Source organism: Rhinolophus sinicus, chromosome 15, assembly GCF_057876585.1.
Source record: "Rhinolophus sinicus isolate RSI-liver-muscle chromosome 15, RSI-T2T, whole genome shotgun sequence".
Taxonomy (NCBI): Eukaryota; Metazoa; Chordata; class Mammalia; order Chiroptera; family Rhinolophidae; genus Rhinolophus; species Rhinolophus sinicus.
The window spans coordinates 47406492-47423088 of record NC_142515.1 but is presented as its reverse complement, the minus strand read 5'-3'; the positions used below and the strand labels follow the sequence as shown (position 1 = coordinate 47423088).

The window sequence follows — 16597 nt, the reverse complement described above, 5'->3', positions numbered from 1 at the left end:
GGGAAGCTGGGTTCCCTTGGTCCTTTCCTGCTGGATATATGTAGGACATTAGAGATTCACTGGCAACTGAAAAATCTCTCTTATTAGTTGTAATTACACAAAACAATATTTTTAATTTGAAAGCCTCTTTTTTATCCCCAAAATCAGTGGTTTCGCACCATTGGTCTCCCCCTCCCTCTAAGCTGTGTCTTCATGATCCCATCAACTTCTGGGAGACAGAGGCCTGGGGGCCCAGTGTCCTGGCATCTGCTGATCGTTCAGGCCTGGGGACAGCTGCACGTGGCTCCTTCGACCCCCCCCCCCATGGTGTACAGGTAACCCCTGTATGACACGGCACTTCTATAACACGGTTTGGCTCTAACACAGTTCGAGAATTCGGGGAAACCCTCATACAACACGGCAGCCTAGAACATGGTTTCACTCTAACACGGTTTGAGAATTTAGAGAAATTCCCAAACAACACAGAGCGTAATAAGAGCTTTTAAGAGCAAAAGATATCTCATTTGAAATTTTTCATTCGAGCATGGATGTCACATCAGATTTGACTGCAGAATTTTAAAATTTATTAGAATTTTAGTTCCATTTTGTTTGTGGAATATTAAGTTCAGAATATGAAGGTATCTTGTCAAAAAGAAAACAGCCTCAGTTAATGGTGCTTAGTAGTGATGACATAGAAAACATTATTTAGTACATATTAATATGCTATACTTTTGGTGAACGTTGCTTTAATAAAGATGTTCTCTTAATTATAAAAATACAATAGTATGTTTCTTAAATTTTTGGAACCTAACCCCCTTTTTTGTACTAGTTCTTTGTTTCATATAACACGGACTCACATAACACGACATTTTTAAGAACCTAACAACCGTGTTATACGGGGGTTACCTGTGTTATTAATGGCAGCAGCAATAGAGGAATGCATTGCCCTTGTAAAAAACTAAAGCGTTCCTAATAATGATAAAGTCCCCTTTAACTATCTCCCCAACCTGAGAGGTAACCTGTATTATCAGTCTGATATGAATGCTCCCGGGCCTTTTTTGTGTTTACATGTATTTTTAAATGAATTCATTCCATGTGTGGACTGCTGCAATTTGTTTCACTCACTCAGTAATGTGTCCTCTAGACCTTTCCAGGTCAGTCAATATGGATCTGACACATTCCTTCATTGAGTAAAATATTCCACAAATATAATTGTACAGAGATTGTAAAAATTCACAAAACATACCTGTAGAATAAGTACTATTGTTATCGCCATTTTTCAAATGAGGAAATCAAGGTACAGAGGGGTCAAATAACTTGCCCAAGGTCGGACAGCCAGGAAGTGGAGAAGCCCAGATTCAAACCGAGCAGTGAGGTCCCAGACTCCTGCACGCTTGTAACTGTTAGACCCTGCTGTCTCCCAACTGGGTAGGAAATATGTGTGAAGCACTTGGAATGCTGTCTGCCACAGAGCAAGCACGATGGCTGTGTGTGTTAAATAAAAACTAAGTGATGAATTCCATGTGATTGATACTCTCTAGTTCACTTATTTAGTCACTCTCCATTGCCAGACATTTGGGTGATTGCTCATTTTTCATGATTAAAAAGCAGTGCTGCAGTGAACACCCTTGTTCCTTTTTCCTTGGGCACAGGTTTCAGAAATGAAATCTTGAGAAGTAGATCTTCCAGCTCTTAACATTCTGGCATTTTTCATTTTGAGAGGTCAGCCTTATTACCAGATAATTCAGCCTTTTGAGCCCATTTCTCCCCATTCTCTGAACGACTGGAGTGGGGTGGAGAGGCACCTGCTGAAGCGTTTGTTTCCATGGTGTTCTCGGAGCCCTGGAGAGCTCCGGTTCAGTTCTGATTTTACACCTGCCCATCAGATGAGACCTGCAAGCCTCCATTTCCTCATGTGGAAAATAAAATAGGATAGGAAATAGAGTGTCATGCACACAATAAGGATGAGTATTATTTCTTGATTTGGGGGGGTTTTGATTATATATATGCAGGGTTACTGTGTATTAAAACCAAAATGGTTCACAAACACTGGCATCGAAAGTATGCCTCCCGGGCCCTGGGCCCCACAAGGGCAGAATGCAAGAGCCTGGGCTCTCAGAGCCATGTGCTGGGTTGGAGGCCTCCATCACCACTTATAAGTGTGGCAACTTGGACAACTGACTTAACCTCTCTGTCTCTCCATTTTTCTCAACTGCAAAATGGTGATTAAAAACAGTGTGTATATGTACAATGGAATATTATTCAGCCTTAAAAAGGAAAGAAATTCTGACGCATGCTACAACATGGATGAACCTCGAGGACATTATGCTAAGTGATATAAGCCAGTTACAAAAGGATATAGTATGATTCCACCTATGTGAAGTACCTAGAGTGTTCAAATTCATAGAGACAGAAAGTTGAAAGGTGGTTGTCAGGGGCTGGCGGGGAGGGGGAATTGCGAGTTACCTGTTTAATGGGGACAGAGGTTGTTTGGGAAGATGAAAACATTCAGAAGATGGATAGTGGTTAAGGTTGCACAACAGCCTGAATGTGCTTAATGCCACAGAACTGTACGCTTAAAAATGAAGTGGTAAGTTTTATGTTATGTATATTTTACCACAATAAGAAGTGGTAAAAAGCACAATACAGCAAAACAAAAACAGTGGATTAGACAAAATCTTAACAAATCTCTGGTACCACTCTTCTCGATATTGTCATTAGCTCTCTCTGGTTGACCTGCTGCACTGACCAGCGTTCTCCCTGGAAATTCAGGAGTGACATGCTTTTATGCCTTGGTTGGTGAAATTCTACCAGAGACAAGGAGCTCCATACTCCATGAGCTGATGAAAGGTGTTTTTATCAAAGCATTCCAAGAAAGGCCTTATCATACATGTTTCTAAATTATTATGAATAATGTATTAAAATTAATATCCTTGATGTTCTTCAGTGTCAACTAAGTAAGTGTCCATGTGATAAATTCCTTCTGAAAGTCTAATATCAAGAAAGAAAGGCATTTCTTCTAACGCACTGGTAAGCTTTCGTTCATCAGACGAGAAAAACCCTGCAAGCCATTGTTTCCTGTTTACACTCAGTGCCTAGAAAGACACAGAATACGACTGCCTAAGTGTTACAAGTGGACTTAACTGTTCGCTACCTCATTCTATCTCTCCATAATGTGATGTGGCCTCTCTTTTAACAGTACTCTTATGCATGTGTCCCTATATTGTATACTATCCTCAATTCTTTTGTGAACTTCAATCCAAAAAATAATAATGAAAATGCAACATAATAAACAGAAAAAATTAAAATGGTTAAAATTCTGCATCATGTTTCCCCAGTGGCCCTGAGCCTAAGGCCCCCAAATGAAATGAACTCAGGTCTCTTGAGATTCTGCTGGTGGAGGAGGGAAGCCCAGCGGGCTGGTGGCAAGTCTGGCGGGGCTGTCTTACCTTGTCAATGCTCTTCTGCCGGCAGGGGAAGGAGAACGTGAAGCCCAAGGGCAGCTGGGCTCCCTTGAGGCCCATGTAGTCCAGGAAGTCAGCGATGCACTGCACGATGTGGTCAAACAGCTGCAGGGAGAGAGTGCTCGTCATATGGGGCTGGCGGTGGCTGGGGGCGGCTGGCTGGCCCCTCGGAGCAGGAACCCCAGCCTGGCCTTTACCTCCTCGCCGGTTCCCTGCATGATCTCCAGGGGAATGGCAAAGATCTTGTTGTACATTCGCACCGACCTCCGCCCGCTTCTGATCTTCACCAGGAGGACGCGGAAGTTGGTTCCCCCGAGGTCCAGGGCAAGGAACTTGCCTTTCTCTGTGGTGGAGAAAGTGGGGCTGCATTCCACCCGCACGCACACAGCAGGGAACCATAGGGAGGCACTGGGAGGACAAGGAGGTGCAGAAAGGGAGCAGACCAGAGCCTGCACCCGAGAGGCTCCCAGACCAGCAGAGTGGGGTGGTCACGGAGCACGGCGTGGGAGCCCTGGGTAGGCACCTGGGGCCTGTCTGAGGCCAGCCTGACTTCCTGGTATGTAGTAAAGGCCGCACGTGACACTTATGCCCAAGGAGCCTCTGAGGCTGCGTCCGGGCCAGGCTACCCTGACTGCAGTGTACTCTGGGAGGTGATGCCGTCCTGTCTGTACGGCCTAGAGGAATTGTTCATCACTGGCATGAAACGATTCTTCCTATTCCTGTTCTCCCCTTCCCAGATACCCACACCCACACCTGACTAATAAGAAACCACATCAAGTGCGACCCCAATACCATCCATTGCCTCTCACTTTGCCAACATCGCAGAGCATCACAGTCTGTTCTGGGAAGCCTGTCACCTTGCTCTCTGCCCCACTCACTCTGTTCTAATCGCACTGGTCATTTTGCTATTCTTTGAGTCAGTCCCAGCCAGCTCTCTTACCCCTTATCCTGCTCTGTTTTTCTTCATAGCCCCTGTCATTACACAGCATCATACCGTGCTTGTTGATTGTCTGCCAGCCTAACAGAACGTAAACTCCACAAGAATAAGGACTTGTGTTTTCCTCACTGCTCTATCACTGTGCCTAGAACACAGCCTGACATATAGTAGCTGCTTAAGGAAAGTTTGAGAAACGAGGCAGGAGGATAAAAGGGACGAAGGAATGAATAATTGAACAGCGCCTTTTCTGCTCTGTTTTTTCCCCCCTTTGTAAACTCAAGGAAGATCTGGAGAAGATCTTTGTTGTTGAGAGACCCAAAGTACAGCTGTGTGACCTTGACCACGTCATCTAACCTCTCTGAGTTTCCATGTGACATCCATAAAATGAGAGTCATTTTCTCTTTCCGTAACATACAAAATGGTGGTGACGACAAAATGAAATTAAAGGTTCAAAAGCCAACTACAAGACATAAAGCATTTCACAAAGGTTGTTATTTCTGGGCGAGGTTCACGCAGTTCAAAGAGGTGAAGTAACTTATCTACGAGTTTTTGTTTCTCATTTGTTTGTCTTGTTCTTTTGTTGTTTTGGGTTTATAATAAATCATTAATTGCCATGAAGTAACTTATCTAAAGGACTGCCTGCACTGTTGAGTGGCTCCTCTCAGTTGATCACAGCGGACCAGGAAGATGGATCAGGGGTTGTGACAGTCAGGGGCAGAAACTGATGAGAGAGGACAGCAAGAGAGCCAAGCCCCAGGGGAGAAGAGAAACAGAGAAGTAGGCAGGAGCACAGGCCCGACAACTCCAAGTACCCAGGGGACAGCATCTGGGTCCCGTTTGCCAACAACATGGGGTACACTCCATGTTCTCAACTACACAGACACACACGTACCCTAACTGGGGTATTCTTTCACTGCAATTGCCTTGGATCAACCAAGGCAAATATATTCAGGAGCACCAACCTTCTACCCTACTCCCCCTTCCTCCATTACAGACAAGAAGTCAAAGCTCTTAAAACAAAAAGCCTTACTGGATGTAAGGACTTTTGATGGGAGCCCTGGGGGACCGTTCAGAGAAAGGAGCTGCGCAGGGCCCACCTGTGCCGTCCGGCATCCCGCACACATAGGTGGGCAGCATCTTGACCGTGGCCAGTGGGTGGGTGTCCTTCTTCAGCCCGTACTCCAGCTCTGCCCGCATCTTGTCCCGCACACACACGAGCTGCTCCGTGGTCAGCCGGAGCAAAGACAGCACGCTGTCAATCTGCTTCCGCTGGGCCTGCAAGCGGGAGGCCACTGCCGTCACCATGGCGGCCCCCTTGGTGCTGCCACTCTCCGACAGGAGGAAGCGTACGTCACAGTTCGGGACCAGTCTCCTCACCACCTTGTGCAGGCGTTTGGGGTATCTGAAGGTAGGGGTGACAGGAAAATAGGTAACAATCATAAAGGCCTGGGCCCAGCTGGTGGGAGCAGACATAGGGTAGCAGTGGAATGGGGTCCTGGGAGCCCTGCTAGGCCAGGGCTCACCCCTTTAGTTGCTAGACGGAGGTGAAGGAGGGGAGTGAGAAGGGGGAGGGGCTAGGGCAGTTGGAGCAAGTGAGTGGGACATTTGGGAGGCTCAAAGAAGTGGCTATTTTATCGCTCATATGTTAACCACTAGGGCATGTCCATGCATAATGTATCAGCTGAATAGCATCTCTGCCCAAAGGCGAAGGGTTCTTTCCCCAGCTTTTTCCAGGGTATACCCACCTGACTTCTAATACACCTCTGAGAGCCACAGGGGCTTTCACTCTCCCCCTTTCTGGGAAATTCTCATTTCCCTGTATTTTCCCACCAGTATCTTTCATATGAACTTGGAAACCTCTAACAACTCAATTTTTCCCAGTCTACAACTGGGTATATCTTACTTTACAATCTTACCACATAATAGATATTCAATAATAATGGATAGATAGGTGACTAGATGGATAAACACACAGATGGGTGGCCTTGCTAGTCAGGCAACTGGCATTAGCAGAATATTTCATTAAGAATGATTCCCCCAAAGCAACCCAGCCAGCTAGACGGACGTAGTCTCCCAATTTACCCTTTCCCCTGTATTCTCAGAACCAGTAGGAGATGGATGGTTCCCGCAACCCAGAGAAGCATAGTTTAGAGAGAACACTGGGGCCCTGCTCCAGGGGAGACCCATTTGTTGGGGGGGTGGGCTGGCAGGTAGCACTCACTGAGGATGTATCTTGTAGAGTGTGCCGTCCACGCCCACTGTGGTCCGGAGCCTCGCCAGCTTCTTGTTCTCCCGGAGGCGTGTCAGGATGGCTGCTAGGGCCGCAGCACAGAGGTTGGCTGAGCGGAAGGAGACGATGGTGCAGACGTGCTGAACCGCGATGCAGTCGGCCTCCGAAGGCTCCAGGCCCAGATCCGTAAGGATCTCTCTTGTATTGGCAAGGCCTTCTTTATACCTGGCCAGGGGACAGGAATGAGGGGACCACACTTTTCCATTCCATGGGAGTCCCCCTCAGGGAACCAGTTTTCTCACCTCTCAGGATGGTGAAAATAAATAGGCTGGCACACAGTAATAGAATGATGATAATAATATCACCAATGATCATAGCAGCCACCATTTATTGAACACTCACTATGTGCCGGCACTTGTCTAAAGACTTGACATGGATTAGCTCAATCCTCACAACAGTTCTGGGGGAAGTACCATGTTCCCCTATTGTACGGAAGTGAGCCCTGAGGCACAGAGAGAGTAAGTAACTTGTCCACAGTCACACAGCTAGTAAGTGCGAGGGCCAGGATTTGAACTCAGGCAGTTAGAGTACACGGCCCACCCTTTTACTTACCCTGTACTATACTGCCTTTTTCTGCAACTCAGTCCCTGCCAAGCTCTGCACAGACTGAGAGTCAGAGTCTCTGAGAGTCAGATGCCACTTAGATAAGTTAATCCAGTAAACTACAAAATCCAGGGTAATGCCAGGGTTTCTACGCCAGAGGAACAGGACCCCAAGTTGACTGGGATGAGTCCCCATTGCAGGGACCTGTGTATGAGGCCTCAAAGCCAAAGCTAGTCCCCAACAGTACCAGGTAGAGAAGGCTCTTGCTATAGCAGGAGTTCTTAACTGAGATTCCATGGGTCAAAGGATACCCTGGTATTATAAGCAAAACTGTGTGCAAATATACAATTGGGGGGTAAAGGGTCCAGAACTTGAATCAGATTCTCAAAGGGGTCAGTGACCCTAAAAAAGTTATAAATCACCACTGTAGGGTGAAAGAAGGCAGCAAAACATGAGGCAGGGGATGGATCTCCATCAGCAAAATCCTAGGCTGATGAAACCAACAAGAAGCCACATCTGAGTTTCGGCGGGCTTCGCTGACCCACCTGAGTCTGTGCCCAAGTCGGAATCATCCTGGTGAATGAGGAAGACCTGGTCCCTTCCGCGCACCACTACCACGAGCATCGCACACCTTGGCCACCCACCCCATCCCTCTGCAGAGTCAAGGTAGGAGGGACCCAGCCAGCGCTTACTTCTCCATGAGAGCCACATGCCGTGTTTCAATCTTGCCCTTAGTGAGGAGGGTGGAGGATTTCCTGCCGCCAAACAGGAGGCCGGCCTTGGCCATCTTCAGCAGGATGAGCCTGACGAGTTCGCCTAAGTACAGGCCGCTGATCATCTTCTCAAACCTACAATTTGGTGAACAGATCAGTGGCAGCAATGCCTTTGGTTGTGCAGCATCCTTTCCCAAAGCCCGTGAGCCATGGCCCGTAGTCAGGAGCATGAGGGGTGGGAGGGCCGCTCCACGGGTCAGGAGGCCTAAGTCCCTGTCCCAGCTTGGGGTGCCCTTGGGAGCCCACTTACCCTCACTGAACCACTCTCCTCACCTATAAGAGGGGAGGACTAAACCAGAGGAGATCTAAGATTCCTTCCTGCTCACAAAGCATTTGATTTCAAGAATCTTTATCTCAACCACCCCTGGCCATGGGGGTGCCATTCTCCCCTCAGAGTACTAACCAGGCCCGACCCTGCTTGGCTTCCGAGATCAGACGAGAACGGGCACGTTCAGGGTGCTGTGGCCGTAGACAAGGGGGTGCCATTCTCATGTTAGGTTTCAGGAATTAACCACAGAGCCTTCACGTACTTTCCCAACCATGCCATGACAAACCCACATTTCAGATGCTTCCAACTCCTACACCATCCTTCTGCCCAAGAAAGATGCTGTGTCTGTGAGCAGGGCTTGGAGAGCCCCGGAAAGGTTCTACAGTCATGTGGATGAACTATCCCAAGAGACTACCCAAACCTAGACTCTGAGTCTGCATCTAAGAAGCGATTGTAAACTATTAAATACAGTGTTTATTTTCCAGATATAATAGGGCACAAAATTACGGACAACCTGTTTCCTAATCAGTTTTATCTATTTCATTGTAAAAAGTCAGAGCATTGCAGAAACAGAAGACAAAAGAAAAGAAATCCAGGCTGACTTTGGGGAAATGGAATTTATTTTAAGGGAAATGGAGAGGGACGGGATGACAAAGCCTAAAAAGCAGGCACCACTTCCTTGGGCTGTGACTGCTCTGTGTCACCAGGGAAATGGGTGTGTGCTGGGGAACAGGCACAACCAAAGCAGAAATTTACTTTCCAGCTGTTCAGTTCTGTGTTTGAATGATTCCTGGGAGGTACTTAAAATATTTATCCACCAGGGCTTCTTGACAAAATGACTGCTCCATGCACAAGGGCTGGAAAAAATGCACAATGAGCCTGGAGCATCTTACTGCACCAGAGAAAGTGATGAGAATATGTCAAAAGGACATAGGGACCAGCCTGAAGGGGCTTCTACTGGCCAAATCTGAAAAAATTTGAACATCAAAATAAATAATGGTAGGAAGAAATTATAACCCATGAAATAAAAATTTAAAAATCCATGAGTCCATATTAGTATAAACAGAAAAGTGGAGGGGATAGGAAAGCTCTTCCTTACAGTAGAATAACAATACACATAGAGGGAATGATGGACTTAGAAATTCATCAGTGGAGGCTAAAATTAGAAAATGAAAGTTTAATGCAAAACAGGTATTTACATGGCCTCAAAGTATCTCTTCACCAGATACTTCTTCATTACAGAGGGAATAGGAATAACCTCTGGTGGAGAAACCTGCTGCGTGTCCCCGTAACCCAGTGATTCACGGTGGCGTCCCCAGTAACGGAACGAACATGTGCCTCCAGGTGTGATGCACTGAAGAGGACACACATCACCTGTGGGATATTCCTGCCAAAATGCCTCACCTGAATCTAATCATGAGGAAACAGACAAAGCCAAATTGAGGGACATTCTGTAAAGTGAATGACTTCTATGCTTCCCGATCATGAAAAACAAAGAGCTACTACAGAAGTTTTCAAGATTAAAGGAGGCTAAAGAGACCAGCAGCAAAATATTAATATAATGTGTGATCCTGGATTGAAGCCTGGACAATTTCTTTTTCTTTTTTATAAGGGACATTAGTGGGTCAGCTGGTGAATTTTGAATAAGGCCTATAAATTAGATATTAGAACTGATTAAATGTTAATTTCTTAATTTTGATAATTGCACTTTGGTTATGTTAAGGGAACGCACTAGTTTTCAGGTAATACACTCTGAAGTATCGAGGAGTGAAGGGATATTATATTTGCAACTTAGTTTCAAATGGCTCAGAAGAAATAATTGTATACAGACGTGTATTTTATATACAGGTGTATTTTATATGTATTATATATACATATACACACAAACATACAGAGAATGTTACTATTAAGGGAATCTGAGTGAAGGGGAGTTTTGTACAATTTTCTTTCACAACTTTTTATAAGTCTGAAATAATTTTTAAAATTTTAAATATTTTTTTGCATCCAACAGACACTTAATGAGTTGCAATAACATGTAAGACACTATGTATAGAAAGGAAATAAAAAGCACACGTGTAGCCTGCCTTCAGGGAGCTCAGCATGTAGACAGAACTGAGCCAAAATGGTTGTTCCCAGGGCTGGGGCTGGGGCAATGCATATACACCCCCTTAGTAAACAGTTCTCCTGCAGGTGAGTGTGGGACAAGAGCTGAGAAAGGCTGCATGACACCTGAGGCTGTGAAGGAGTCAGAAAGCAGGGTGGCCGGGAGCACTGGACTGTGGCTGAGCCCAGCTTCCTCGGGTGGCACTGATTTGTCACGTGGCCACTCTTCCAAATGAGCCCAGAGGGCAGGACCTGAGTCACCTGGTTTCCCGCTGCTATCTCCCCTGCCTCACACATCTGTGGTCCAGAAATATGGACTGAATGTAGAATTAGCGTATGACCTAGGCGAAATCACGTCCTAGGCTTCCGTTTTCTCATCTGTCCAATGAAACTGAAATACAAGCTTTGCCTCAAAAACTCTTGCAATGGATAACCAGTCCCTACGACACAGCCTCCCAGGTCTAAAGTGTCCCCGAGTGCTTGGGTATTTCCTGGGGCTGATGCACAGGTGAGAGCACGAGGGGACTCACAGCTGCTTCCCGGGGTTGAGCGAGCCGAGGTCCAGATCCCGGTCAAACTCGGTGCGGATGTCCTCCAGGGCGCCGTCGTCCCCAAACGCCCCCCACTCGGTGTTGATGCACATCCTGCCCTCGTCGCCTTCCACCAGGTCAATGTTGCTCATGTCCTCCATGTAACACGCGTTGGTGCCAGTGCCTGAACAAGGGGTCAGAGAGAATATGCAGAGAAGGAAGGGCACCTGGCTGGGCAAACACAGAGAGGACTCATCTGCCTGAGAGTCCTCCCCTTGCACCACCGAGCGCCTCTGATCCACTCCCGGGACTGGTTCTCGCTGAGGGAAGCAGCTTCCTTCGGCAATTCCTTCGGCAAGCCCGGGAAGTTCCTGAGACTTAAAGCTGACGTCAGTGTGGAGTCTCTACTCCTCAGGGTGTTAATGGTTTGCTGTTCTGAATGGAGTCAATTGTGAAAAGTGCCTGATGACTATGTATTGAGAGCTGACAAAACTCATTTACAGAGAGGAGGGTGAGTTAACCTCAAACTTATAGATATATTTTTTTAAATCACCAACCCACAGTAATTTTTAAAAATCCTTTCCTGAAGCTACTTAACCTCTTCTCTATCTGATACTAAAAATACGCTTTCCTCATGGCCTGCCACAAATTGTTCCTAGCATACGCTACAACCTTATCTTTGACAGTGATTAGCTATCACCTAAGAAAGCAACACTCCATTATTCAAACACAAAATCACTCCAAGGAAATGCCTCAAACACTTGAGTACTGGGAAGTGACTGCAAATGGGCACAATCTGTTTGGGCCTATCGGGATGATGGAAACGTTCTAAAATTGGGTAGTGGTGATGGTTACAAAACTCTGCCAATGTATTAAAATTCATTGAATTGTACACCTAAGACAGGAAAATTTTTATGCCTCAATAAAGCTGTTTTTGTTGTTTTTTTTTAAAGAAATTTTTTTTTAAGCATCTTCCCCTGGTTGATACTCTGGCCTGAGGATTTTAAAGCCAACATGAGAAATAAGAAATGCAGAGAAGCAGAATGTAATACAATATTTGGAAGAAGCTTTTCTCAGAAAAGCATGAACACCACTTAGGCATGGCACCCAGTCTGCGGGTTACCTAGCATTGTCACTAAGACAGACACAGTGGACAGTAGCTGGATGCTGTGACTCGCAAGCGCTCGTCTCCTTCTGAGGTGTGGGGCTCCAGAAATGGGAGAGCAGATGAAGGCCCTCAGATATAAAGATGTATGCTTTGGGAAAGTCAGGCTGAGCAGAATGTAGTCAGAAATTAAGAAAAAGCAATTCAGAAAACTTTTCCCAATGGTGGTAAAGAACTGGGAGGTGGAAGGGTATACTCAAGAACAGCCTATGAATCCAATCCATAGCTTTACTGTCCCCTAAATAGCCTTCTAACAGACCCCTCCTGCAGAGACCCTCCCAGCTCAGGGACCCCCCCCCCCCCACTGCACTGTTACCTCCCTGGTCCAGGCCTCCACCCATCTTGCCTGCACATGACCTCCTGGCTGGTCACCTGGCTTCCACTTTTGCCCCCAGTAGTTGATTCTCCACACACCAGCCAAAATGAGCTTTTGTGAAAGTGCACACGCACCCCATTTATCCATCCATCACCAAAGTCCTCCAGGGCCTCCCTGGATCCCTAGGGGGAGCAGCCAAAGACCCTACAGTGGCCGTGTCCATTCTGTACAGTCTGCCCAGCCCCGTCCACTGCCTCTAACCCGAACAGCCTACTCCCCTCAGCCTTCACTCACTTTGACTCAGCCCCCAGTCAGCCTTTTGGGGTTCCTCAAGCACTGGACTCCTTCCCATCTCAGAGGCCATAAGCTTCCTCTTTTCTTTGCCAGGGATTCTCTTCCTCTTGATCTCCTCTCTGCTCCCTCCTCCTCATCACTGAGGTTCCTGCTCAGATGTGACCCCTCAGAAGGCCTGCCCTAACCACCCTACCCAACTCACGCTCAGTCACACCACCCTGCTTCATTTGCATCACACTAACCACCACCTGAAATTACCTTTAGGCCTTGTTTTGCCCTTTCATCCACCACCCCACCAAAAGCTCTGTGAGTCCAGGGACCTTTGAGTGCTAACTCACCACTGAGAACCCAATACAGAGCACAAGGCCGGACATAATAGGCACCCAAGTGAACGCTTGTTGAATGAATCAGTGAACGCATGTATTCATTTCTCATCTTTCTATGTTGTTTCTCCTAGATAGACAGTACCAATACCCTTCCACAGAAGTTACTCAGAGCTTGCTGAAACTAAGCCCCACACCAGCCCCTCCCCCACTCCTCCCCCCCCACCCCCAAAAAAGCAAGTCAAATTGAGTTACCAAGGATGACACCAACTTCACAGTAGGGATCGTCATAGGCGCACGTCATCATGGTCCCCACAGTGTCATTGACCAAGGCCAGGATGTCCACATCGATGTCCTGTTTGAACATAAGCCCAAGAGGGCGTCAGCGGGTGGGAAGAATACGTTAGCCCTTTACCTTTCCCCACGCAGGAAGCAAAAGCAGTGAAGGTGACTGGGTGAGACAATCACTAGATCTTGCCAGCGGGGCCTGCCCGGAAGATGCAAGGCCTTTGTCGAGGTTCAGGGGTCTAGGGGAAAGAAAGAGCAGGAGGGAGCTGAATAGGGGAACCCATGCAGGACCCCGGGGAAAGCGTGTGTATCCTGAGAGCAATGGTGTTTTCAGGAAAAAACACCAAAGTCCTCATTTATCGGGACATCTCAGCCAGCCTCAGCCAAGGCCTCTCTGTGGGCAGCACCTTTCTGCCAAGTCACCCTGCGTTATTGCACCACATTCCCCAAGGCTGGGGGAGTATTTCAAAGTAAAATGAAAATAATAAGAGAAAAACACAAAGAAAACGGTCACAGCTTTAAAGAGAAAAAAAGACTGGAAGGGTATCTATCAAAATAGTCCTCTTGCTATCAGGGTAACAAGTAATTTGGGTTTATTTGCGTACTTTGCAGTGAGCAAGGAGCGTGTCTTGCTTTTGGAGTTATTTAGATTATTGTAAAATTTATTCAACAAAAAGAGATGTTCAATGAGTAGAGAGTAGAAAGTGGAATAGAGAGCCAGACTTGAAAGAAAGTGACCTTTTAAGCCTCAGAGAGGAGAGCTGGGGGTTGGAGCATTACACACAGCATGGGGGGCTAACCAAGACGGCCTGAGGGGGCTGTGGCGGCTGGGAAGGTCCCAGGGAAGAGTGTCCAACTTTCAACAGTAACTGGAACAAGCTCCACATACCAAGGCCCACCAGTGGGTTTATCCAAGTTGGCCACACCTGTACTACAGTGAGACTTCCCTGAGATCGATTCCTTCTCTGATTCTCCTTCCAGGGCAGGCACAGTGTGAGACGCCCCCTCAAGAGAAAGGGGCAAGGCCTGGGGGGCTCCCCATGCTGAGGCGAACTCCTCACCTTGTGTTTTTTTATGGCTTTGGTCAGACGGCTCACTACATCTGTGTCCTGGACTCCCCGAGCCTTAAACTTCTTCGTCCATGAAAGCAGAACACCCTAGGGGAAGAATTCAGATCCAGTCAAAACAAAGATAGATCTGAAAATGAGCTGCAGGAATTTTGTGCTTAAAGTGCACGACCCCCACCCCCAACCCCCCACAACCCGGCCTTCTCTTCTTTAAGCTGAATCATCCCAATTCTTTCCGCATTTATTCACAGGCCTTTTCTAATAACTTAAACATCATTACTTCTCCCATCCGAGCAGTCTGAACTATGATACATAGCGGCAGAAAGAACAACTGCGGAAGAGTCAGAATACTTGTATTCACAAGCCATTGGACAAGTCATTCAACCTCTCTGACCCTCGATTTACTCATCTGTTAGATGGAAATGTCACTTCCCAGCCTCTGTCACAGGAATGCTCTGATGGAAATACCTGGTATGTGGTCGATACATACTATGTGTAATGTGTACAGAATGCAGGTTACCAGGTGCACAAAACAGAACTAACATGGTGTTAGCTTGTGGAACTCCCTCAGGAGTTTCAACTTAGAAAAATGGTTCTCAACTTGCATCATCAATTAGTTGCTTAAAGTCGGTGTTTCCCAAGAGTTTCGTGTCTAAAATAGCAAATAATCATAGAATTTTTCCAGACTGGAAGAGAACTTGGACCAAGGCCACACACAGTTAAGAGTGGCTGAGCCCAAACTCACGAACACCTCGACCACACTTCCCCAATCCCCTCAGTTTATCGATAAAGAAGCTGAGCTGTAGAGAGGAAGGAAACTGTTCTCCGTCTCAGAGGGAGTGAAGGACAAAACCAACCTGGAAAACAGGTCCCTCTCTCGCCAGTGAAGAGCAGCTTTTCCCTGGACCACAGCACCACCTAGTGGTAGCTCTCCCTAACTTCTGCTCTCATAGGCCATGGTAACATCCCTTCTTCCCCTGAGAGATTGAGGGGTGGCATCCCCCCAAAAAGGTGCTAAGCACAATGTGGGACCTATGGGGGGGATGGTGTATGGGGGAGTAGGGAATAAATGCTTGCGATGTACTGTTAAGTGAAAAAAAAGCAGTGCATACAACTATGTATTTTTTAAATTGTACATGTAGCATAACATCCGTATTTAACAGATATGACTGAAAGGAAAACCCAGTAATTCTAGTAGTGGGTGTCTCTGAAGATTGGGATTAGAGGTGATTTCTATTTCCCTCTTTAAACTTTTTGGTTTCTACCTTCTTTTCTCTACCTTTTTTTTTTTTCCTACCTTGAAGAATAATTACCATTTTATCAGGAACACACACGTGCACACAAATTTCTCTTTGGCTAAGACTTTTCTGTCCCCTCATTAAAACAACAACCACCACAACAGCAACAAAGTGACCGCCTTTAATTCCCTCGCCCTGATGTTTCATCACTTTTTAGTTCCACAAAGGCGCCCTCCACCAGACCTCACAGAGGCTTCTCCTTCCCACCTCCTTCTGCACACATATAGCTGATCACCATTGTCCCCAAGAGCCTTATTTTTGTGTCACAAAATCTACCCCTGCAGCAGAACCATGGTTAAATAGCTACGCCCACACCCAGTTATTATTAAGGCATTTCCTTGTAGCCGAAGCTATTCTACTTAATTTTAGTCTTCACTGAAAGGCACTTTTGGGGAAAATTTTATAAAATACAAGCAATTCAACTAGACTTTGATGAGAAAAAGTTTCTCCCTTCGTTGATATAATCAAGCACACTGCTGTAGTCTAATGTTACCAGAAAATCCTTACTGGAATACAATAAAAAATGGGTCAAAATGCTTTCAGGCACCTGCTGGCATTTTTAAAAACATCCTAGAGCTGTGTCTTTCTGGAAAGATGGTCTGGTCCAGGAGTTTGTGAGCATGGGCTGAGCCACTCTTGGTCACGTGGCCTTAGGCAAGGCTCTTAACTCCTCTGAGCTGTAGTTTTTCTCAAATATAAAATAGAAATAATCTTACCTACCTCATATGATTGTTTGGGGATTTTAATGAGATAATACACATAAAGAGTTCAGCAGAGTGCAAGATACAGTGTCAAAATCTGAGGTACAGTGTTTATTATTATTATTGTTGTTGTTGTTGTTGTTGTTGAAAGGTGCTGGTGGATACTTGACTTAGGTAAATGCCAAAATCCTGGATGGACAAACCATACACTCACCCCACATTTATCAAGAAAATATGCAAGTTTGATTTTCAAAGTCA

At 46.3% G+C, this 16597-nt stretch overlaps 1 protein-coding gene across 1 annotated transcript in view; it reads right to left on the bottom strand.

Moving 5' to 3' along the window:
- HKDC1 (hexokinase domain containing 1) overlaps positions 1 to 16597 on the bottom strand; it is a 43986-nt gene that overhangs the window by 14086 nt on the left and 13303 nt on the right. The window contains exons 5-12 of the mRNA XM_019731708.3: positions 14335 to 14430; positions 13241 to 13340; positions 10888 to 11071; positions 7906 to 8061; positions 6602 to 6835; positions 5478 to 5782; positions 3641 to 3786; positions 3429 to 3548 (exon numbers count right to left, since the gene is read on the bottom strand). Of these exons, the coding sequence (XP_019587267.3) occupies positions 3429 to 3548; positions 3641 to 3786; positions 5478 to 5782; positions 6602 to 6835; positions 7906 to 8061; positions 10888 to 11071; positions 13241 to 13340; positions 14335 to 14430 (1341 nt within the window). The remainder of the gene's footprint in view (positions 1 to 3428; positions 3549 to 3640; positions 3787 to 5477; positions 5783 to 6601; positions 6836 to 7905; positions 8062 to 10887; positions 11072 to 13240; positions 13341 to 14334; positions 14431 to 16597) is intronic.